The sequence below is a fragment of the Bos indicus genome, chromosome 8 (genome assembly GCF_029378745.1).
Source record: "Bos indicus isolate NIAB-ARS_2022 breed Sahiwal x Tharparkar chromosome 8, NIAB-ARS_B.indTharparkar_mat_pri_1.0, whole genome shotgun sequence".
Taxonomy (NCBI): domain Eukaryota; kingdom Metazoa; phylum Chordata; class Mammalia; order Artiodactyla; family Bovidae; genus Bos; species Bos indicus.
In genome coordinates, this window is record NC_091767.1 from 89525288 (window position 1) to 89550123 (window position 24836).

At 44.9% G+C, this 24836-nt stretch overlaps 2 protein-coding genes across 3 annotated transcripts in view; one reads left to right on the top strand and one right to left on the bottom strand.

The window, feature by feature from the left end:
* NXNL2 (nucleoredoxin like 2) lies at positions 1 to 6983 on the bottom strand. The gene is made up of 3 exons (XM_070795195.1): positions 6827 to 6983; positions 6370 to 6722; positions 1 to 296 (listed from the first exon to the last, which is right to left on the bottom strand). The coding sequence occupies exons 2-3, from the start codon at positions 6669 to 6671 to the stop codon at positions 128 to 130; spliced, it is 471 nt and encodes a 156-aa protein (XP_070651296.1). The 5' UTR covers positions 6672 to 6722; positions 6827 to 6983; the 3' UTR covers positions 1 to 127.
* The window catches only part of LOC139184622 (uncharacterized), a 24260-nt gene continuing 6266 nt past the window's right edge, over positions 6843 to 24836 (top strand). Inside the window, exons 1-2 of one of the 2 annotated variants that reach the window (XM_070795194.1) lie at positions 6843 to 7337; positions 23685 to 24071. In XM_070795194.1, coding sequence (XP_070651295.1) covers positions 6843 to 7337; positions 23685 to 23690 — 501 coding nt within the window. In that variant the 3' untranslated portion in view covers positions 23691 to 24071. Of the gene's footprint in view, positions 7338 to 23684; positions 24072 to 24836 lie in introns of those variants that run through there. The other variant, XR_011568165.1, reaches the window with a different exon arrangement.

Below are 24836 nucleotides of genomic sequence, written 5' to 3' on the forward strand. Positions count from 1 at the left end.
GTGCTTCTGCTCTGAAAGAAACCACCAACACAGAGAAACAGGATGCTCTTCTTCTCTGCCGGGTTGAGGCTGCAGCAACAGGAGTGACTGCACACCTGTCCGGGCCCCCTGGAGACCCGCCCTCTGCTCAACCGGAGAAATTCTGGAAGATGTCCGCTGCCTCCACCCAGTTCTGGAAGCAGGCCAGCCCCCGCTCCCGGATCTGCTTCCGCCCTTTGTCGGTGATGACCTCCCCGCTGGGCTTCAGGATCACAAGCCTGGGGATGGCCGTGATGTGGTACCTGGTCCTCAGCTCGCTGTGGGAGAGAAGAGGGCGGCGGAGGGTCAGCGTGGGACAGGCCAGGCCGCTGCACGTCTGCAGGGACCGGCGCCTCCCAGAGCCAGCTGAGCCCGCAAAGCCTTAGCACCCAGCCCGCCCGGTGAGCCCTCCCACTGGGGTGAGGATTCCTGTGGGCTCTTCTTGCTGCTGGCTGGTTCTCAGCCAATGCTGTCCCAGAGGAGCATGTGGTGATGAAACCGTTCTGCATCTGTGCTACTCAACGTCATAGCCATGGTTACCCGCAATGACTGAGCACTTGAAATCTGGCTGGTGAGCCTGAGGAATTGAATTTTGGGTTTTAGTTCATGTTATTTGTTTGTTTATGTATTTTCTGGCTGTGCCAAGCGGCTTGCAGGATCTTAGTTCCCCTAACCAGGAATTGAACCCAGCCATGAAAGTAAGAGCACCAAGTCATAACCACTAGAAAGTGAAAAGAAAGTGAAGTCGCTCAGTAGTGTCTGACTCTTTGAGACCCTATGGACTGTAGCCTACCAGGCTCCTCTGTCCATGGGATTTTCCAGGCAAGAATACTGGAGTGGGTTGCCATTTCCTTCTTCAGGGGATCTTCCCAACTCAGGGATCAAACCCGGGTCTCCTGCACTGCAGGCAGATGCTTTACCCACTAAGACAGGAGGGAAGTTGACCACTAGGGAAGTTGACCACTAGACCACCACGGAATTCCCTATTTCAGTCTATTTTAAATTTAAGTAGTCACATGTAGCTAGTGGCTGCCGAATGACACAGTGCAATTTTAAACCCACAAGTAACCCAATAAATTTGGATCCTTCCTACATCTCAAGAGGTTTAAATACATCAGGTACCTATAATGGTAAAAGTTAAAATTCCATAAGTTTTAGACAAATGCAAAGGCTTACTAGACTTTCTATCCTGTAAATTCAAGGACATGCTGATTAACATTATGGGTGAAACATTTTACCTTCACATGTAATAACCCCTTGTGTGACCATTTTACAAAATTATTTGTATTCATTTAGGGAAAGGAGTGTCTGCCTTCTCAGTTTTGCAAATCTCCCCATAACCTTCACAGGGATTATCGTCCTCAGGCCAGGACAGCTGGGTGCAAATCCCGTCCTGTTACCAGTTTGCCAGGGCCTCAGGTTAGCAGTAATCTGATTTCCCTTATCTGGCGCCCTCAGGGTTGTGAACCTGAGAGGAAGAAGAAATGCATTTGAGACCCTCCTGTTACCAAACCTCCCCTGTGACACCTCCATCAGGTCCTTCCTGCTGCTTTCTGGTATCCTGCTCCAAGACAAATCTTAATTCAAACTGGAAAAAAAAAAAAACAAAACAGTATCTACACCCAACAGAGAAAATATGCCTTGCTTTCACGCATCTATGAAATGGTGACAACACCAGCCATGTTATTGGTCATAAAGGGATCTTAATAAGTTTCAAGTAATCAGTGCAGATTGCTTAATCAGACCATAACATAATAGAACTGGAAAGCAACAAGCAATAATTTTTGGAATGAGTTAAAAACTAAATAACCATATGTTATCTATGAAATTGTAAAGCAGACTTACAAAATAATTAGAACAGGGCAATATGGAATATACTATGGGTCCCAAGCTATAGGTACAATTAGACACAGAGAGTTATCTTACATATTCTTGTCTAAAACTAAAAGGCCTCTATATAGATGAGTTCTGCGTTTAATTCAAGAAACCAGAAAAACAGTGATGAAGCAATTATAGAGAAAGTAGAAAGAAGGCAAAAGAAGACAGAGGACAGAAATCACTGGAGTAGGAAATGAATCCACATGGGGTGAGCAACAAAACAAAACCCGGCTCTTAGACTAAGAAACAGAGAAAAGCTCTATCGAGATTGAGAAGGAAAAAGGGACAACACAGGGACATCAGGAGTCAGGCAGGCCTTCGAGGAGTGAGGAAGAGGTCTGAAGACATTTCATTGCTCCAGCTTCTCTTCAGAGAATCACCCAATGCGGACCCTACATCCCCACCCTGGCAGCCTCTGACTGGTGACAGGTGTTACCCTGGAACCATGAAGTCATCTCTGTCTCCTCTGGGAGCTGTGTCCAGAGAGAGTAGACCAAGCCTCAGAAAGGAAAGCCTTGTTGCTGGGCAGAATGAAGTGATAACTCAGCATTTTAACCATTTCAGGGAAATGTGAGCGTCCATTCCCTCCTCACCCTGCATTCAGTTGAAGCACTGGCTCCCTCCCTTCATCTAAAGCAGTGCATCCTTATCCCTGGCACAACTGCTTCTGGGTTGTCATGGCAACTTCTGGCTCCAGTCTCTTTCCATCTCAGCCACTGGTAGCCAGGCTGTTACCGAGCAAATCTCTCTACTTGCTTCAAGTATCCATCAAACAAGTGCCCTGCAGGTGCCAAGCCCTGAACAATGTCTAGTTCAACCTCTGGGACTACAGAGACCACTGCCCCCACCAGACACACACTCCGACAACAGGAGTGGCACTGGCTCAAGCTATGGAGGGCATAGGCCTCAGGAGCCAGACATGCGCCCTGTGTCCCCGGGGGCACAAAGGGAGAGCTCCTAGGAAGAGAAGTGGGAGGCTCCAGGGTTGGAGGATGCCGCATGTGTAAGACCTTTGGAGGTGGGAAAGTGTGTGGAGTATTCTGGCATATTAGTTGTCATGTCTGACCAGAACACAGATGTAAACGAGACAACAAGAAATAAAATGAGTGAGGGTCAAATACTGGAGGGGGATGTGTGAGACATGGACTGAGTGGGTCTTGCATACCTGGCAGCATGTAACAGAAATTCCTGTTGGCAAAGTCAGGGATTTTTCTTTATTCCTTACTTGGCTCATAAAAAGAGGGAGGGAAGGCAGGACAGAATCTGTCTTCAACGCTGCCCCCTTGCTCAGACCTCTCGCCCAGCTGCACACACAGGCATCAAGGCAGGACCTGAGAGCCCACCCTGGGCCCCCACTGCCCCTCGCTATAGGCACGTCACTAGATATTTGCCTCTCTAGGCAGAAGGGTGGCACTTGGGGTTGGGTCTTGTGTGCATTCTTCTCTGGACAGCCAAGATCTGACCGAGCTTGAGGTGAGCGGTTCTAGAAAGTTTCTTCTTGCAGTTGCATCTCCATCGTCACCGCCTCCAGCCATGCCCAGGGTAAGCTTAGTGGGGTGGAGTGCCTCTGTGGTGATCTACCACTTCCTGAGCCTAAGGCAAACCTTCCCAAGCGGTGCTAGTGGTAAAGAACTGATCTGCAAATGTAGGAGACGTAAAAGATGTGGTTTCAATCCCTGGATTGGGAAGATCCCCTGGAGAAGGGAATGGCTACCCACTCCAGTATTCTTGCCTGGGAGAATCCCCTGGACAGAGGAGTCTGGCAGGCTATAGGGTTGCAAAGAGTCACACACGAACTGAAGCGACTTAGTATGCATGGACGCATGAGCCTCAGGCAGGTCATCAGAAAACCAGAGGACAGCAGATGACACGTGTGGACCACTGAAAAAAGACAGCCCGGGTCCCTCACCTTCTCACAGCACCAAGAAGAATGCCATGCTCTGCACATATTGAGAACTTCTCAAAAGGCCTCCTGGGGCTTCCTACATACTTTAGTTCTCCTTGGTGGCTGTTACTTCCATTTTTGCTCACGATCTGATTTCAAAATGCAGGCTGGGATAAGCAAAATTTAGGGCTTAGCTCCAAGAATTTCCCACAGAATACCACATTTCCTAATTTATAAATTGCAATGACAGGATTAACAAAGTTCAATCTGGGAAGGGGAGGCCCCAGGAACTAACTTCTCCCCAAACTGCTGCCTCCCACCCTGCCCCCCCAACCCTTATCAGATTCCGCCTAGGTGAGGCTGGCAGCCGGAGATGGCCAGGGCCTAGTGCAGCCCCATGCCGGGCCCTAAACAACTCAGCACCTGCAGTGGACCAAATGGGCCTTGACCAGTTAATCCAGGAAGCAGAGAGCACGCTGTAAGCCCCCCCAACCCCACCCTTATCCCCACCCCCAGCAAGACTGTCCTGAGGCTCAGTGTCCCCTGGGAGAGGAAGCTGGAGCAGAAAGGACTGGCTCCAGAGCCAGGGGCACCCATCTCTGCACTTCAATAGCACATCAGTGAAATGGGCAACACGGAAAGTGCTGCTACACAACCAGCTGGCATAGCTCTGAATGCGTGCATCAGTGCAGTTCTCATCCATCACGTGCCATGTCATTATACTCAGCAACTGAATACCTTGCCTACAGTCACCCCACAAATAGATCCCACAACTGAATTCTGCCGGGGGCCTGAGCTCTTTGCTTGATTACTAACACTGTCACTTTCAAAAATAAGTGTATTCTTTCAAAAGCGGTGTGTAACTTGAACGCTAAGCAAATCAAAACTCCTTTTACAACTACCTCTAGATGTGAAGCTATAGGAACTTTCAACCAAGTAAATCATGGTCATTTGGATGTATCATGGATGACTTTTCCTAGTCCTGCCTTGAGTGAAGCCTTGGGAAGCAGGTAACCTCCCTTGAAGGGCCTGGGCCTCACCTTTTGCTTGGCATCAGCAAAAGCATGTGCTTGGGAAAAATTACTCCTCCAGGGAACTTTCCAAAGTTAGCTTTCATTTTTAAGTGTCCAGAAGGAAAACCATTTCAGAATAATTAATTTGGGAGAACGTCACAATTGAATACTAATTCCCAGAAAAATGTACCACGTGGTGCTATTCAAAAAAAAAAAAAAAAATCCAGAAATTCGCCTCCATATCTGTTAAGGGGATGGTGGGGTAATGTACTTGGTGAAGAACAATTAACCTCAGTCTGGACTCTTACACCACAGGTGACCCCAACATTCCAGACAATCGGTGCCTGTGCCCCACTTCCCTCTTCCAATCCTCCACAAAGTCCTCCCATGTCCTCTCTCTTCCCTAACACACCACCCCCCACCTTCTCCCTCCTCCCCTCCATAGATCCCATGACCACAGCCAACAGAACACCAAGGCTGGGACTCGCCTAGAGGTACAGTGGTTAAGATTCTGAGCTTCTAGTGCAGGGGCTGTGGGCTCAATCCATGGTTGGGAAACTAAGAGTCCACATGGTACACAGAATGGCAAAAAAAAAATGAAAATGAAAAAAAAAGTTGAGCGCTAGGGTCAATTTCTAGTTTGTTCACAAATTCCGAAATCCATGTCACATATTTTTCTAAAAGCAAGGGTGGGGCAAGATCCCTTCAGGGAGCATGGATTTTTGTCACCTCTGACATCTGTCTCAAGAGTCCAGGAAGCTGCTTCTTCTTACAGGTATAGGAGCAGGAGACACCTTTATGAAATTTCGGTCACTGTCAATAAAACTGAAATTGCAACCTGGCTTACAGTAGTTTCCTCCAGGACTTGAGTCCTGACCCTTCTCCCAGCACCTGGTACCCAGGCCCAGGCTACTGGGACAGGGTAGTCCACCCCTCGTCTCCAGTTCTGACCTGAGCATCCATTCTGGATCTCCCTCTCCTACTCTCCAGATAAGCGTCAGTGTCTTCCCTGTGCAGTGCCTGTGTGCTCAATGCTGTGTCCGAATCTTTGAGGACCCTACGGCCTGTAGCCCGCCGGGCTCCTCTGTCCATGGGATTCTCCAGGCAAGAATACTGGAGTGGGTTGCCATTTCCTCCTCCAGGGGATTTTCCCAACCCACAGATGGAACCTGCGGCGATTGTGTCTCCTGCATTGGCAGGCAGATTCTTTACAGCTGAGGCACCTGGGAAGCCCTCCCTGCTTAGTCGGGTGCAGCACCTCAGGGCTATGATTACTCGAGTGGGCTCCCTGCCGCAGAATAATCATCACCAGAACTTATACATTCAGATTCCCAGAGCCTCAGATCTACTGAGCCAAAGACGAAGGTGGACCAAGGTCCGCGCCCACCGAGTTCCCCGTCAGCCAACGCTAGAGCCTCCCTGGGAAGCCAAAGCAAAGAGGCTCAAACACGAAGGGGTGGGGATGGAGGCTATCAAAGAGGCCCTGAGAGTTGGGAGAAGCCCGGAGAAGAGGGACTGGGGTGGGGGTTGGTGTGGGAGCTCCCAGCACCTCCCACACACACTGCCTCCACTCACTGCCGGTAGGGGTCGTGGAAGGGCAGCGCCAGCCAGGCACCGTGCAGTTCCTTCATGAATTCCAGCATTTCCTGCGCGCTGCCGTCGGCGGACACGAAGACCACCTCGAAGGGCGCCGGCGGCCGCGCCTCGTCCACGAGCTCCTCGTAGAAGTCGCAGAGCAGCGGCGTGAAGTCGCGGCTGGGCGCGCACCGGCCCGCGGCGAAGTATAGCGCCACCACCTTGTTCTGCAGCGCCGCCTCGGCCTCCACCCACGCGCCGTCGCAGGTCACCAGGCGCCGCCCGCCCAGCACGTCCACCATGTCCGGGCGCGGGGACACCTGCGGGGGAGGACACCTGCGGCAGAAGGACACCTGAGGGGAGAGGCGGGGCGGTGAGCGCGGGGCCCGGATCCTAGCGGAGGAGCGGACCTGGGTGAATGAACTCAGGTGGCTGATCCCTGCGGGGGAACGGTCACCTGCGGGCGGGTAGCGATGTCTGGCTCCCTTCGCACCACCGGGTGCCCGGACCTCGGCACCAGCCTGAGCCTCGGCCTCCGGCGGGAGCAGGCACGTCCGCGCTGGAGTAAGGGGAAACACTCACAAACACCCGCGACCCCAGGTGTAGCGGCCGTAGCACCAACAACCACAGCACCAGCCTCCAGGGAACCGAGTCGCCCCGCCCCTGCCCCGCCCACTTCTGCCTCTGCACCGCCCCCTCCTGCCTCGGCGCCCCGCCCCACTCCTTCCTCCGCGACCCTCTGCACGTCCCACCTACCTGCGCAGCTCTGTGTCCTGCGCTGCTCGCTGCTCGCCGCCTCCGCGCTCCTGGGCGACGCACTCTTCTCCGCCACCCTCGCAAGCCCTCCCCCTCCGCGCTCTCCCCTGGGCCCCTCCCGCCGCGCCCTCGCCCTAAGTCCCCGGGGCGCTCGCCCCACTCGGCGCTCAATCCCTTCCCACCTGTCCCAGGGGTCCCACCAGCGAGGAAAGGTAAGAGCGGTTCCATCTGTAGGGGGCAGGGATCCAGCGCTGGGGAGACCTGGGCCCTGTTCTTTCTCGAGGTTTGTCCCGAAGTACTGCGCCCTGGCAGAGAGGGTCCCTGCAAGAAATTAGGGGCGGTTCTTAAAGAATGTTTTATTCGGAGAACCAGAGTATTACTGTGCCCGGCACTGGGATTCAGTAGCGAGCAAAACAGCTTCAACTTCCTGCCCGGGATGGGTGAGGCATTCGCGCGGGACTCATTTTAAAAGATTTAGAGCCAAAAAAAAAAAAAAAAGTTCAGTGGTCAATTTAAATAATATTCTGGAAAAAAAAAATAGTATTCTGATGTTAATGCAAAAAAAGTTTATGATGAGCAAAACATGAAACATGTAAGGACAGGATCCCACCACCCTGCCGTTGGACGCCGACCGAGCTCCTCTCGCCCTGAGTCCCGTCTCGAGCCCAGCCTCGCGGTGCTTATGTTCCCGCGGGGACAAGAGGGAAAAAAGAAAAAGGTGAATAAGGAAAATACAGAGCCCTTGCGATGGTGCGAGGAGGGAAAGGAAGCGCGGGTGGTGAAGGCGGGGTCGCCCGCAGATGAACTTCCTCCAGCCACCCGCTGTCCCCTCGGCTTCCCAGGGAAATGGGACGAAAATGCGCGGACAGTTTTCACTACTAGCCCCACCTCCTCGGTTGGTTGTGTACCTGCGCTTGGCAGAGCCAGGGCTAAGGGAAATTCTCTCCGAGGGTTGATGCTGTTCCATGAAGCGTGCTGCCAAAGCTCTGATTCACTGTCCTCTTGGAAGAAGGGGGGATTTGTAGGCGAAATGGAAGGGAGGAAAAGATTGAGAGGAACTACAAGCCCTATAAATGTTGCATGTACAGGTCCCTGACATTTCTTAAAACTCAGAACTAAGATGAATGTAGCGAAACTAAATATCGTGAGGACTGTATTTTTCATGTTTGGCTTTTATTCGTTTATCACCATAGTGGGGAAAGTAGGGAACATTCCTTTTAGTGATGATGCCACCTGCCCACCGACAAATTCCCGATTTGGGGTATAAGTATTATGTGCCCTCCGAGTGCTTGGGGGAGGGGTAGATGTCCCTTCCTGGGAGCACAGCCCACTCAGTTACCTTGGTGAAAGGGGCACAGCCCTCCAGGAAAGAGAAATCCTGGGGAGAAGAGCAAGCCAGCACCTCTCCGCACCTAGGGACCCTCCTCTTGTGACTGCTTTGAGTGAGTGCGTGTGTGTGTGTGTGTGTGTGTGTGTGTGTGTGTGTAAGCCGGGGACCCCGCCCTCAAGAACCCCCTCAAGAGAAACATAGGCGCAGCTCAGCTCTCTTCCAGCTCTGCATCTACTGGGTATTCTCAACCAGTCTGTGAAGGAACTTTCCCAAGGCCCTTCCTGAGCCATGATCCTGTGTCATTTGCTTCTGACCCATCGCACTGGCTGATCCTTAAGGTGGGAGAGGGCTGCAGATGCTATGAGAGGAAGCCCAGAACCCTTTCCTTGCCTCTTCTGGAACCAAGTCTCCTACCCCTTTTCTCCACTGAGCACAAGAACAGCCATAAATGGAGTCCTGGAAACAGGATAGGGTGACTAACCCCAGCTGAGACATGCAGCATCCGTTCGTACCTGACTTCCTTCCAGGGCATCAAAGGGTGGCTGGATTGCTGGCCTCTGCTAACCAGCTTTATGTGTCCTGGATAATCTCAGCGGAACTGAACAACATTCTTACTCCTGATGCTTGAGAGCAGCTCCATGAGGGCCTCCTCACACCTGCCTCCCTCCCCTGCCCCCTCTCCCAGACCCCTGCCATTACTCTAAAAATAATTTACTGTTCACATACTCTACCTTATTACCCATTTCCCGCCTGAATTTAAGGGCAACATTTTCTGCATTGTCTCTGTCCGATAACTTCAGTTCTGTTAAAGGCTTTCCTCGATCAAACTTTAGACAGGCTCCTCTGAACCCTCTTCTCCACTAGGCCTTGTCCTCATGATAAGTCTAGAGTAAGACAGTCAAATAGCTAGTTTAAAAATCCCACTAGGAAATTATAAATAGATGGGGAACTTTAGGGGGCTTTGAGAGACCATTGTAAGTTAATGATCATCAAGAAAGCAATCAGAAAATTGTGAAACAAAGCAGGCTTGCTTAATAACAAAACTGTATGTCAAGTCAGTGACACCTGCATCCTGCTGGTTGAGGTCAGTAAGTTAATGATCCCTAGCACATGTTCCTCTGTATATGAACTAAAAACAAAAATAGGGCTTCCCTTGTGGTCCAGTGGTTAAGAATCTGCCTGCCAATGCAGAGGACACAGGTTCGATCCCAGGGTTGGGAAGATCCCACATGCCTCAGGGCAGCTATGCCTGTGTACAACAACTACTGAGCCCATGCTCTAACACCCAAGAGCCACAACTATTAAGCCCATGCACCTCAACTATAGAAATTCAAGTGCCCTAGAGCCTGTGCTCCACAACAAGAGAGAGTAACCCCTGCTCTCCTCAACTAGAGAAAGCCCTCTTGCAACAATGAAGACCCAGAACAGCCAATAATTAAATAAATAAAATTATTTATGTGTGTATATAAATATATATATATATATAGGAAAGGTAACATTCCAAAGTAGAAGACCCTCATTATACAGAAGCTTGAGATGATTAACCATATTTTAGCATATGTTACCACCCTTCTGCTGATTTGAATAGCACCTTGACAATCCCAGTCTGATTACGTAGCAATCAAAAAACTGTACCACCCAGGGTGGAGGAGTAGCTGATGATGGAAGCTTGATGTCTAGTCTAGAATGAGGAAGAGGAGACTTCCCTGGTGGTCCAGTGATTAAGAATCTGCCTTGCAATGCCGGGGGCATAGGTTCAATCCTTGGTTGGGGAACTGAAATGCCACATGCCACAGGCAACTAAGCCCATGCACCACAACTGGAGAGAGCCCACGTGCCTCAACAAAAGATCCTGCATGATGCAACATGATGCAAACACTGCAATCAAGACCTGTGGCAGCCAAATAAATAGATGAATACTTTTTAAAAAGAATGAGAGGGCTTTCCTCGTGGCTCAGTGGTAAAGAATCCACCTGCCGGTGCAGGAAACATGGGTTCAATCCCTGGTCTAGGATGATCCCACCTGCCCTGGAGCAATTTAACCCTGCATCACAACTTCTAAGCCAGTGTTCTAGAGCCTGGGAGCCATCCTGTTTAGCCCATGTGTCACAAATACTGAAGCCCACACACCCTAGAGCCCGTGTTCTGCAACAAGAGAAGCCACTGTAATGAGAAGACCACGCACCGTAACTAGAGAGTAGCCCCTGCTTGCCACAACTAGAGAAAAGCCCTCACAGCAGCAAAGACCCACCATAGTCAAAAATTAATTAACTGATTGATTTTTAAAAAGAATGAAGAAGAGATGGTCTTCTCCCCCATCCCACTTTTCCTTTGATTGTAAAAATGTAGCCTACTAAGTTCTCAGAGCAGAGCCCTTTTACCTGCCCACGTGTATCCTTCACAAGCATCTTATACAAATAAATCACTTCTTTTTAAAAAATTTATTTATAATATTTTTAATTGAAGGATAATTGCTTTACAGAATTTTGTTGTTTTCTGTCAAATCTCAACATGAATCAGCCATAGGTATACACGCTGCTGCTGCTGCTGCTAAGTCACTTCAGTCGTGTCCGACTCTGTGCGACCCCATAGATGGCAGCCCACCAGGCTCCCCCATCCCTGGGATTCTTCAGGCAAGAACACTGGAGTGGGTTGCCATTTCCTTCTCCAATGCATGAAAGTGAAAAGTGAAAGTTAAGTCGCTCAGTCATATCAGACTCTTAGCGACCCCATGGGCTGCAGCCCACCAGGCTCCTCTGTCCATGGGATTTTCCAGGCAAGAGTACTGCAGTGGGGTGCCATTGCCTTCTCCAATAGGTATACATATATCCCCTCAAATAAATCACTTCTTATCTATCACTTTGCCTCTCCCTGAATTCTTTCCACACTGAAACAGAAAGAACATGAGAGCCACTGAGCTCTGAGATGTGTTCTGTGGTTTCATTCAGGGCCCATCATTGGCCTGCCTCAGCCAGTCCTCGCCAAGAATCCTTCTGTCATCCCTCATCCCTGAACTGACCACTCTGGCCTGCCTTCAGCAAGAATCCTAGGTAGATTTAGTAAGAGTAGCTCACCCTTGATGTCCCTCTCAGTAGTCTTCCATTTGATAACTCTTGGTGATGGACAGGAAGGCCTGGCGTGCTGCGGTTCATGGAGTTGCAAAGAGTTGGACACAACAGAGCAACTGGACTGACTGACTGACTCCCCTTTCTTAGCCATAAATTCCCACTTTTTCCTGCCTTAGGAATTGAGCTCAACTCTTTCCCCTTATTGCAGTAGTATGAATAAAATCTTATCTGCCTTTAACTAGGGTCTGGCTCTATTTCTTTTGAACAGTCATCAAAGACTGTGACACCTCAGTTTGCTTATAACCATGACATAGACTGACAGGCAGAATGTTTCCAGAGCTAACTACTGGCTGGCTGGGTATGTGGGGTCTTCAAAGGCTCTCCAAGGAGAAACGCTCCAGTAAAATTATGGCTCTGCATTTCTGTGTTCAGCATGCACACTCTCTCCACTTCTGAATGAGGCTATTTCTCACTAGTGAAATTCCTTTTCTAAGCAGGAATGTTTGAAGTTCCCATCAGTGCACTTCTGCTCTGTCCTCTTTTGTTGACACACTGAATTTCTTCTGCGTGACACAAGAGGAACGTGTGAAGAATATGGTACCCTCAGCTGCTTGACATAAAGTTGACTTTTTCTTTTCATTGCCAAAACGTACAAATGATGGTTCATTTCTGTGTACTACTCCTTACGAATATATAAATAGAACCATGAGAACTTTGTTCTGCTCTGAGCAGCATAGCAAACAAATTAGATATCCTAGTGTGCAAATATTACATTCTGAATTTCCCGGTTTTAAATATTCATGCTTACTTATTTTCCTGTATTTAAATATTTGTTCCTAAGGATTGGTATCATGAGGTTTTTGTGACTCATTTTTCAAAACAGTGGTTGGCCCATTGCAGGGAAAGGACGTTGAAGTGACAAACAGAAGCCTGGGTTTATCAATGATGAGCTGTGGGGCCGGGGGCAAGTCATCCTCAATGGATACCAGCTTCTCAGAGATGATAATGTTTAGCACTTCACACAGGCCTCGTGATGGACAAGGAAGTGCTCCTTGGTCCCATTAGTTCTTCCCAGTGATGCTTTTAGATAATTCTAGAAGCAGTTGGATTGCTCCACCAGATGGCTTAGAACAGAAAATGCAGAACAGGTGCAGAAGATGGCAGTGTGTCTCACTTAGCTTGGGCTACCATAACAAAGGACACGCCCTGGGCAGATCAAACAACAGAAGGTTACTTTCTTACAGTTTTGGAGTTGGATGTCCAAGTTCAAGGTTCTGGTGAGAGCTTCCTTCTTGGCTTTTCAGCCATCTTTTCACTATGTCCACATATGGCAGAGAGAGAGAGGTGAGTGAGGAGAGAGGAGGAAGAGATATCTTCCTCCCCTTATAAAGCCATAGTCTATTGGATTAAGGCTCCTTAATCCAGTGACTTCTTGTGATATTGTTATTAATAACAAAAAAAAATCTTTATGTGGTCTTTGTTCCCCAATCCTGGTGCAGAGCTCCTAAAACCCTTGGGATTTCCTAAGTGATGAGAGGAATAAAGGTATCTTTTTTATGTTAATGAGGTTTTTGAAATGCTCCAGAGGACCGGGCCTGGTTACCAAAGGAGTTAACCAGGTGCTTAGAAGGTTTGAGCTTTCAATCCCAACCATCCTGTCCCTTGGGGAAGAAAAAGGGAATGGAGGTTGGATCAATCACCAACAGCCAAAAGTTTAATCATTCTCTCAGCAAGTTGGGAGTGTGACCAACTATATGGCATTACTCTCAGTTCCCACTGTTGTTGCCACCAGGGTGAAGAATCAGATATTGGATGTTTCAGCTAATTGAATCATCAGGACAGAGGGTCATTGTAGTCACTGTTACCAACAGTTGCATCAGCATCATACACATTGGATGTCAATCATTAAGTTCGTTAGGTTGTCCAATCCTGACAGATGTCATTTGAAGTGTGAGTGGCTACCAAAAGGTATTGAAAACCTTGAGAGAATACAACAAACTAGACAGGTTAATATGATGAGGATGAGGAGGAAAATAGCCAAGGATTGTAAAACTCCCCTGAGCAGAGATTCCCAGAAGCCAAGATTTGTTTTTAAGCCAAAATTTCACCAATAAAATAACTTAGGTTCTAATCAAATACAGGTTTTACTTGTCTAAGTCAATCTATATTATCTTTATTTACATAGATATAGCATGATGTATTAGCAAACACACATCATTATTATTTAGGAATGGATGAACATGGAAATGTTTTCTTTCAAGAGGTGATGTTAGGTGAGCATCCACCTAAATTTGACCTCTATATTATGTGGGCAAATAGGTATGAAAACAGAAGAAAAACAAAGGTTAAGAGTTCAAGCAAATTATAAATTCAGTTTCCAAGCTTGGAGAACAGCTAGTTGAGAAAATTTCTAGATTTGAGTTTGAGGCATCTTTAGATGATGGAATGAGGCTGGCAGTTTCAATCTGATGGATTTTCCTTGTTTGCAGTTTGACGGTCTTTAATCATGTCCTCACGTGTACCATACAGCAACAGAAATGGAGGTTGTCCGCATATGATCTGTTGTAGTGAGTGCTCTGAGGTCTGTAAGTGGTGATGAAATAAAATTCATATTCCGTGACAAGATGAGAAAAAAAATAAACATAAAATTCTTCTTTCCTCTTTTGGGCTCCTCCCTCCCTTTTAGTGTGTAGTGTGCATTCACATTAACCTGACCTCGTTAGGAGATAACCTCCCTTCTTAACCTTGTAAGGGACCATGATGACCCATTACACATGGATGTGGTTACATGAACTATCAATAATACTTCATTTAACGTATAGCCCTTAATCTCAAGCTTTCCTAGTGACTCAGCAGTAAAAGCTAATGCAGAAGGAGACTCGGGGTTCGAAAGATCCACTGGAGAAGGAAATGGCAACCCACTCCAGTATTTTTGCATGGAAATATTCCATGGACAGAGGAGTCTGGAGGGCTACAGTCCATGGGGTTGCAAAGAGTTGGACACAACTTAGCAACTAAACAACAACAACCTCTGTCTCAAAAGCTTAAATAACTTCACTCTGACCTCTAACAGGCAGAACAGTTCTTGGAGCTTTCTGGATGGTTGTTCCCATGTTATAACTCTCAATTTGACTCAAAATTTTTCTTAGATCAACTGATCAATTTTTCATGATATGTATGGTGTGGTCAGCAGAATATCAGAGATATCCAACAGGGGACACCTGGAACCTACCTGAAACCAGCATAGGACCCATTGAACCCCACTACCTTTTTATCACTGCTCAGGTATTCTGATGAGTTCTCCTGATATTGCATCCCGTTATTTGAGTGATGGTCCTGAAAATTTTATTCCAGCTGTTTTCTTGAAGTTGTAATGGGCACCAGTGCATTTCCTAGGCAGGGGCCTAAAGGCATCTGGGCAAGACATCCAGGGAAACATGGATGGCTGGGGTTTTGTTAAGTTTGTTTTAAACTAGTTGATATATGGCCTGAGTAAAACTGCTGCTGATGAAATGAGACTGAATTATTCAGCTCCAAAGAACAAGAGAGACTGACCTCTACCACCATCAAGTAAATACTGCTCATGGTGAGGTGAGGAGGTTCAAGGGCTGAGACAGAGGCTGATAACCTAGCGCCGATGGCAGTTTTAGACTGCAACAGGGAGAAACTGAGAAATATCAGAGTTGAATTGACCCAAGGGTAACCCCTTGGGGATCTAGACTCAGAAGCAGCACACATTTGATCTACCACACTGGCCTCAGAAAGTTGTTCAGATCATATTTCATATCTGAATTAGCCTACCAAATTAGTAATGGGAAATTGTACTCAAAAGCCAAACAGGTCCCATGCAGACAGTCACCTATGGGAATACCAGCTGGGTTTATATATGCTTACAAGTACTTGATTAGAAATTAAAGGAAATCAGACCCTGAAATGGCAAAAATTGGGTTCTTCTGGCTCTCCAGAAATTTTTCACATAAAATTCTTGTTTAGTTCTTGTTTAGTTGCCAAGTTGTGTCTGACTCTTTGCCACCCCATGGACTGTAGCTCTCCAGGCTCCTCTGTCCATGGAATATCTCCAGGCAAAAATACTGGAGTGGGTTGCAGACTTCTGGATCTCTGTCTGCAGGGTCTACTGGAAATAACAGCAGTAAGTTTTTCTCTTTTCTAAAATTAGATTAGCAGAGGGAAATATTTGTAGGCAAGAGCTAGCTCCTTGGATCCTCAGAATTCAAAAGTCTTCAAATTGTTAACGTTTTAGAGAGCTCTTATTTCAAACCACTGTATCTATTTTAATTGGTATACAGAAGCCCCAAAAGGCTTCAGAATTCCAAAATAGCCTAATGGAAAGATTTGCAGATGGTTAACTAAAGGTTAATGATATAAAAGGGACAAAAACTTTAACTCCTACTCCTTTTAATACTCCTTTATTTGAATACTTATTCTAATAATCCCCTCTCTCAATTGCCTTTCCACTCTAAAGACACTATTAAATGGTTGCTTTTAGAAATGGGACTGAAACCCTGTAACTCAGATTGCGACTTGAACCAACAAACCAGTTAGAGTACTTGTCATGTTGTCAGGGTCCTTTCATGAATCTCTTTGAAGATGAAGCATTTTCATCTGTAGTTGATTGTAAGTGCATTCAGAGAAGAATAGAGAATGAAAAATACCTGTCTGAGAGTGACAAAAGGCTTAAAAATAGCCATGGTTAAAATAGACCAAAATAATAATAATCATAATGCAATTGAGAAGCAAACGTTTATTTTGTGATGTTGGGCTTCCCTGGTAGCTCAGCTAGTAAAGAATCTGCCTGCAATGCAGGAGACCCCGGTTTGATTCCTGGAGAAGGGATAGGCTACCCACTCCGGTATTCTGACCTGGAGAACTCCATGGACCGTGTAGTCCATAACTGAGCAACTTTCACTTTCAATACTATAACATAATAACTGAAGTTATGACTGATAACATTACAGCAGGACATATTGGATTTTTAGGAATTTCACATAATTTCTGAATTACTTATGTTAATATATAACCATGTAAATAAAATCTAAGAAAGTTAAACAGTTTTTATTTTGATTATGTTTCCCCTGTAACTTAACATTTAAAATAAGCCTAATAACCTAATAAATTAAGCCTAATAAATTATAGGGAGGAAGAGCAATTCTCTTGAGATCTTCCAGGGACCCTCTGGAAAAATCCCAAAGTTACTCTGAGATCAAAAAGACTTTCATAATTGATTTTGGGAACTGTGTCAAAAATGTCAAAATGTTTAAGACACTTGATCAAATAAGATCACAGTTCACTGTAAAACAACACTTCATTATTCATTCAACCAAAGTGACAATGAAAAGATTTCAAAGGCAAATACAGAAAGTTATATACAGCTGACCCTTGAACAACATGAAGGCAGGAGCACAACCCTCTGTGCAGTCAAAAATCCACATGTAGCTCTATAGTTGGCCCTCCAAATCTGAGATTCGGTATCCTTGGATCCAACCAACCTTGGATATTGTAGTATCATAATACCTATTTATTAAAAAAATATGAGTATAAGTGAACCTGTGCAGTTCAAACCCATGTTGTTCAAAGGTCAGCTGTAGTTGCAAAAAACCCTAGCTCTTTTAATAGAGAAGACTCAGTTTTCTTAAGTAATCAAACTCAATAAAGACAACATGAAGCACAGGAAATTATTTTCATAAACAACAGAATCTTTGTTTTCTAGGCAGACTACTTAAAAAGTAAAGAAAAACCTTTCAAAATCAGCAAGAGCAGACTAAGAGTCTAACCAAACTTTGTCCTTTTAGCAGATGAAAGAGCATTGTTTTAGTTTTACATAAGTACCCTATTTATTAAAGCTCATTTTTTAAAAACCCTTGTATCTATTCATTTTTGGCCAGCTGTGACCTCACAACATAAAATATATTTTCCATAAACCTCCTGCAGTTTTCTATATCCATTTAGGTTTTGTCTTATTTTTTCTCTTCTTATTCTGGAACAACCAGTCATTTTATTTTAGACAACATCCCTCTCTTTTAACAAAAACACATTCTATATTACTTGCATACTCTTCATATAAAAATATATCCCATTTTCTTCACATATGTTATATACAAAGTTGTTTCCCTTTGTTCTTATTGTTACCAGTAGTTCTATTTTTACATATTGATTATAAATTTTAACTATTACAATCTTTACTTCCCAGTGAAAACTAGGAAGCAGGCCCTAGTGAACGATCACCTATTAACATCATGTAGTAGATTAGCAGGAGAAGGCAATGGCACCCCACTCCAGTACTCTTGCCTGGAAAATCCCATGGATGGAGGAGTCCATGGGGTTGCTAGAGTCGGACACGACTGAGCGACTTCACTTTCATGCATTGGAGAAGGAAATGGCAACCCACTCCAGTGTTCTTGCCTGGAGAATCCCAGGGATGGGGGAGCCTGGTGGGCTGCCGTCTATGGTGTCGCAGAGTCGGACACGACAGAAGTGACTTAGCAGCAGCAGCAGCAGTAGATTAGCAAATGTATAAATACAATGGCTCCTCTGTACCTTCTAGGGATTGACTCCAGACCCCAATGGATACTAAAATTGCAGATGCTCAAGTCCTTTACATAAAATGATGTATATCATTGTTGTTGCTGTATAGTCGCTAAGTCGTGTCCAACTCAAAGACCCCATGGACTATAGCCCCCCAGGCTGCTCCATCCATGTGATTTTTCCAGGCAAGAATACTGGAGTGGGTTGCCATTTCCCTCTCCAAAATGATGTATATTTGCAAAATCTACACACATTCTCCTATACACTTTAAATCGTCTCTAAACTACCTATGATACTTAATGCAGTATAAATGCTATGTATATAGTTGCCAACATGTGGCATACTTTCTGAAATTTTTTTCTGAATATTTTCGATCCACAGTTAGTTGAATCCATGCTTGCAGAACCCAAGGATGCACAGGGCCAACTGTACATAATTATAAAAATCTATACTTGGTAGAGACATTTTTTCATAGCATCCTTTTTTTAATGTGTCAAATGATATATTGATTACAGACCCAGATATCCACTGTCTCTCCATAAAAATTAAAAGCTCAAAGTAGACAAACTGCTGTTTAGTGATCAAAATCTCAGTATACTACCTTATTGCGATATGACCTAAATATTCAAAATATATCCATTATATAGTTAAACTTAGTGTAAATTTTATCTTATTTAAATTACTCTTAACAATTATGCCTAGGTTAGACATCAAACAGCTAACCATTATCTTAAGTTATTTTTCTTATTGACAATTTTGTAATGTAGAGATCAGTCAGTTGAGTTGCTCAGTCCTGTCCGACTCTTTGCGACCCCATGAATCGCAGCACGCCAGGCCTCCCTGTCCATCACCAACTCCCGGAGTTCACCCAGACTCACGTCCATCGAGTCAGTGATGCCATCCAGCCATCTCATCCTCTGTCGTCCCCTTCTCCTCCTGCCCCCAATCCGTCCCAGCAGAGTCTTTTCCAATGAGTTAACTCTTCACATGAGGTGGCCAAAACACTGGAGTTTCAGCTTTAGCATCATTCCTTCCAAAGAAATCCCAGGGCTGATCTCCTTCAGAATGGACTGGTTGGATCTCCTTGCAGTCCAAGGGACTCTCAAGAGTCTTCTCCAACACCACAGTTCAAAGGATTCAATTCTTCGGCCCTCAGCCTTCTTCACAGTCCAACTCTCGAAGATGACACCGCCCTTATGGCAGAAAGTGAAGAGGAACTAAAAAGCTTCTTGATGAAAGTGAAAGTGGAGAGTGAAGAAATTGGCTTAAAGCTCAACATTCAGAAAACAAAGATCATGGCATCTGGTCCCATCACTTCATGGGAAATAGATGGGGTAACAGTGGAAACAGTGTCAGACTTTATATTTTGGGGCTCCAAAATCACTGCAGATGGTGACCGCAGCCATGAAATTAAAAGACGCTTACTCCTTGGAAGGAAAGTTATGACCAACCTAGATAGCATATTCAAAAGCAGAGACATTACTTTGCCAATGTAGAGATAGGATGACCTAATTTGAGTAGTAAACCCAGGTAGGAAAAATTGTATGTTTGTGTTACATTTAATGCTGGCAATTCTGAAGACATTCCTGTTTTATTAAACCAACACACTTAAACTACATTTTATTTACCCAAGATTACCCCAGATCATGTGAACTTAAAAAATATTTGTGTTAGATTCTATATTTCTGTATTTTGCAAATACTTTTTATAATCACTTATTCTTCTTTTAGCCAATTAAATAGAACACTTTAAAAAATAATGCATACATAATATAAATACTTGAAGAGATACACATAATAATATAGACCGACACAAACAGAGACCTTATAGCTTTCATTTAAAAATTTTAGCCATGTCTCAGGTACAATAATACAAAACCCAAAAGAATAGCTGGATACTAACTGTGTTTCTGGCTGCTGGACTAAGTTTACCTGCTCAGGTGACCAGTTTTTTGCTGAAGTTTTTTTTTTTTTTTTTTTGCATGCTGTAAGGATTCTTTTAGAAAAGATATTTTTGGAATCATTTTGTCTTTGTTTCTGCATACCAATCAAAGACTGCTTTCCACTGTCTCTGAAAGATGTGAGGTCCTTTTTTCAAGGATGCCCCTTCAGGTTGACTTGTCTAAATTGAAGTTTCCCCAAAGTGGCCATTAACAGTTCCAAATTATCCAAAAGTTCACCCATTTCCCAGAAAGGCCAAGTTCCTGGTCCATAATGGGTATACACATGGGAAACAGGATTGCTTTTTCTTTTGGCCATACCACACAGCCTGTAGGATCTTGATTCTCCAACCAGGGATCAAATCCAAATGCCCTGCTTTGAAAGCACAGAGTCTTAACCACTGGACTGACAGGGAAGTCTCCAGAAACAGGTATTCTGGAGGACAGTGAAGAAAGAGTTTTAGACCAGGTAGAACCCATCTTTGCCTTTGAATTCCCTAAAACAATCTCTGAGGAGAGTAATCCTGTTGCTGTTAAGTCACTAAGTCATGTCTGACTCTTTTGCAACCCCCTGGACTGTAGCACGCCAGGCCCCTCTGTCCATGGGATTCTCCAGGCAAGAATAATGGAGTAGGTTGCCATGCCCTCCTCCAGGGAGGGGATCTTCCCGACCCAGGGATTGAATCCTACTGCATTGGCAGGTGGATTCTTTACCACTGAGCCACCAGGGAAGTCCCAGTAATCCTGCTGCTGCTACTGCTAAGTCGCTTCAGTCGTGTCCAACTCTGTGTGACCCCATGACGGCAGCCCATCAGGCTCCACCGTCCCTGGGATTCTCCAGGCAAGAACACTGGAGTGGGTTGCCATTTCCTTCTCCAATGCATGAAAGTGAAAAGTGAAAGTGAAGTCGCTCAGTCATGTCCGACTCTTAGCGACCCCATGGACTGGAGCCCACCAGGCTCCTCCGTCCATGGGATTTTCCAGGCAAGAGTACTGGAGTGGGGTGCCATTGCTGCCTAAAACACAGAGAAGCACAGATTTCTCCCCTTCAGATAGAAGGGGGACTTATCAAGAAGCTTCGACAAACAAAATACAGGTATGTAAAATAAAGTCAGAGAGATCAAAATGCAAAGAGAGTAGAGCTGGGATCCAAGAGGAACCCTTGCCCTCTGAAGCCAGTAGTGGAATCCATGCTCGCCTCTTTCTGGCTTCCAGGAGTTTGCAGCAATTGCTGGTGTCCCTTGGCTTGTAGATTCATCTCTCCAGCCCTCCACCTTCACAGGGCCTTTTGGTGACACTGGTCACACTGGATCATGGGCCCAGTCTCCTGCAGTAGACCATCATTTTAACTTTAATCACATCTGCAATGCCCCTATTTCCAAATAAGGTCACATTCTGAAGTTCTGGGGATCAGGACATCGATATATATTCCTTGCGGGATATGATTCAGGACATAACATGAGTCTAGAGGAAGGACAGTTATTTCAAGGAGGAGGATTGGGAGACTTTGTAGAGACAGGAGCCCAAGAAAGAGGTGGTGGGAGTTGAACTCAAGCAGACTGGGGAGAGGAAATGGCAAGCATCTCGATTTGGCTTGGGTGGACATTTGTCAGGAGGGTGGATGGAGAGGATGGTGGAAGGCTGATTGTGCCAGCTCAGGCAGGGCCCTGGATGCCTGGTATATGTGATGATGATGGCATTTAATCCATGATATGTGCCAGGCACTGTGTTATGTGCATCCCCTATTTCGTGTTATCTTATTCAGTCCTCCAAAAAGTCTCATAAGGTATCGCAGAAACAAAGCAATATATGTAGTTCCTCTCTTTAAAAAAGAAACTGTAAAATCAGAAATGTGGACTTTTGTTTTATTAAAATGAGAAATGGTGAAGCCCAGAAATACTTTCCTTGTTCAGGCACTGAGGCTTCCCCTCACTAACCCCATCCTCCATTCTCTCTGCTGCCATTCCCCCCACCCACCCAAGAAGTATGAAAACCCAAATGCTTCCTTTCTGAGCCTCCTGCAGGCCTGACCAGTGGGAAGTAAGGCTTTTCCTGGAATCTTCTTTCAGTGGTACAAAAGGAATAAGCAGAACCCCCTGTGTGGAGCTTACCTGTCTCCAGAAGGCTGGCAAGATGGCTTATAAGAAAAGTAAACCACTAATTAATATTGTTGTATGTTATATATATGATGGGACTTCCCTGGTGGCTCAGACCAAAAAGAATCTGCCTGCAAGGCAAGAAACATGGGTTAAGTCCCTGGATTGGGGAGATCCCCTGGAAAAGGGAATGGCTACCCACTCCAGTATTCTTGCCTGGAGAATTCCACAGACAGAGGAGTCTGGCAGGCTACAGTCCATGGGGTCACAAAGAGTCAGACACAACTGAGCAATTAACATGTTATATATGAAAGTCATTAGGAGAGTAAATTCTAAGAGTTCTCATAACAATGAAAAATTTTTCTTTCTTTAATTTTGTATCTATATGAGATGAAGCATGCTCACTAAACTTATTGTGATGATCATTCCAATCATTACACTGTACACCTTAAATTTATACAGTGCTGTAACATATCTCAATAAAACTGGAAGAAGAAATAAAAATCAAAAAGAGAAAAAGTAAAATGAAAGAAAGAAAAAAGAAAAAACCTATCTCAGGGGTTTTCAAAGTATGTTCTGCAGAACACTGTGTGACCCAAGAGCCTTTCAGATGGCTTACAGGGTAGAAACTGTTTTCATAATAACACTAAAATGGTATTCACGTTCATTGCACTGACATTTGCCCAAATGGTACAAAAGAAACAATGGGTAAAAGTGCTGGCACAACCTGAATCAAGCCAGCAGCACCAGACTGTACTGTAGATCATATTCCTCCCTCACACGCATTCACACACTTAAAAAACAAAGGCCAGTTTCGCTCATGATGATGCTATGAGTTATTAATTTATTAACTCTCAATCTCTGAGTACAAGTGTTTTGTATTCTGTATGACAAAATGGAAAGTTCACAAAAAGGACTTTTGTTGCATCCCAAAACACTATGGTTTTCTTGAGGAAAAACACTTGTGCAGTTGTTTGAATAGCAAGCCAAACTAGCCACTTTTTCATGGAACATCATTTCTTCCTGAAAGAACAATTAGCAGACAAACTGAATATTTAGACTTGGGTATTTGGCAGATGTTTTCTCAGAAATGAATAAATGGAGCCTGTCGATTCAAGAAAAACGATTGACATTTTTTGTTGCCTGTGATACCATTCAATCTTTCAAGCAAAAATTGAAATTTTGAAAAGCTTATACCAAGAACCATGAGCTCAAGAGCCTTTCAATCATTAAAATACTTGAGAGGTGGGTAGTGATATTAACAATTGTGATTTGTTTCATGTTCTGTAATAATTAGATCAACATTTGGAAGTTCCATGTACCTTAGTGAACCAATATTTTCCAAATGGCCAATGCATTTTTGTACAAAACCATGCACAGATTGAAAAATCTGTTCAAAGTGCAACATACTCTAACTGATTTTATTTTAATGGAGGACAAAAAGTCCATTGATATGATTTCAGATTGCATATTGCAGCTAACCTTTAAGAAGCTACCACTAGTCAAGTGTTGATGTCATATCAAAGAAGGATTCACAACTATCTGAAAGGCTTTTCAAATTCTCTTCTCTTTTAAAACTACAGATCTAAGTGAGGTTGGATTTTCTTCATATACTTCAATCAAAACAACCTATCAGGCTTCCCTTGTGGCTCAGTGGTAAAGAATCTGCCTGCCAATGCAGGAGACCTGGGTTCGATCCCTAATCTGGGAAGATCCCATATGCCATAGTATGCAGCAAAGCAATTAAGTCCATGGGCCACAACTACTGAGCCTGTGCCCTAGAACCCTCAAGCACCAACTGCTGAACCACATGCCTGCACGCCTAGAGCCCATGCTCCACAACAAGAGAAACTGCAGCAATGAGAAGCCTGCACAGAGCAACTAGAGAAAGCCTGCGTGCAGCAATGAAGACTCAATGCAGCCAAAAATAAATAAAATGAAAAATAAAACCCATCACAGAAGATTGGATGCAGAAGTAGATATTATAATCCAGCTATCTTTTATTAAGCCAGCCATTAAAGAGATTTGCAAAAAGGCACACAGTGACACTCTTCTTCAAACAAAATAATTACTGGTAAAACATCATTTTTTTAAAAATATGTGAATTAACATGTAATGGGTTTATTAGTGTTATTTTAGATGGTGCTAGTGCTAAAGAACCCACCTGCCAATGCAGGAGACTCAGGTTCGATCCCTGGGTCAGGAATCTCCCCAGGAGGAGGGCATGGCAACCCACTCCAATATTCTTGTCTGGAGATTTCAAAAGACAGAAGAGCCTGGAGGGCTACAGTCCACAGGGTCGCAAGGAGTCGGACATGACTGAAGCAACTTAGCATGCAGCATGCACATAAAAATTTTATTATTTTTAAGTTCTAATACAGTAAATAGTAATACATTCACCATACATGAATAAAAGGTCTTTGGCTCCTCAGTCATTCATGAGACTACAAAGGATCCTGAGAACAGAAGTCTGAGAAGTCTGGGGTCTTCAAGGTCAGTGCTAGTGTCTGTTTCATGCTACAGAAGAATTCATTTTTGTAAGTAATGCTGGAAATCCCTTCTCTTGTGCTGATCAGAGGAGCTAAAGAATAGAGACTATTGATGATCCAGGGCTAATCATGATGAAGCAAGCCAATCCACTAATCAAACCGAAGAAACAGAGTGAGTTTAACTGCACTCTCTTTTCCACAGACACATTTTGCTGCTGTGATGCCTCTCCTTTCACTGCAAAGAGA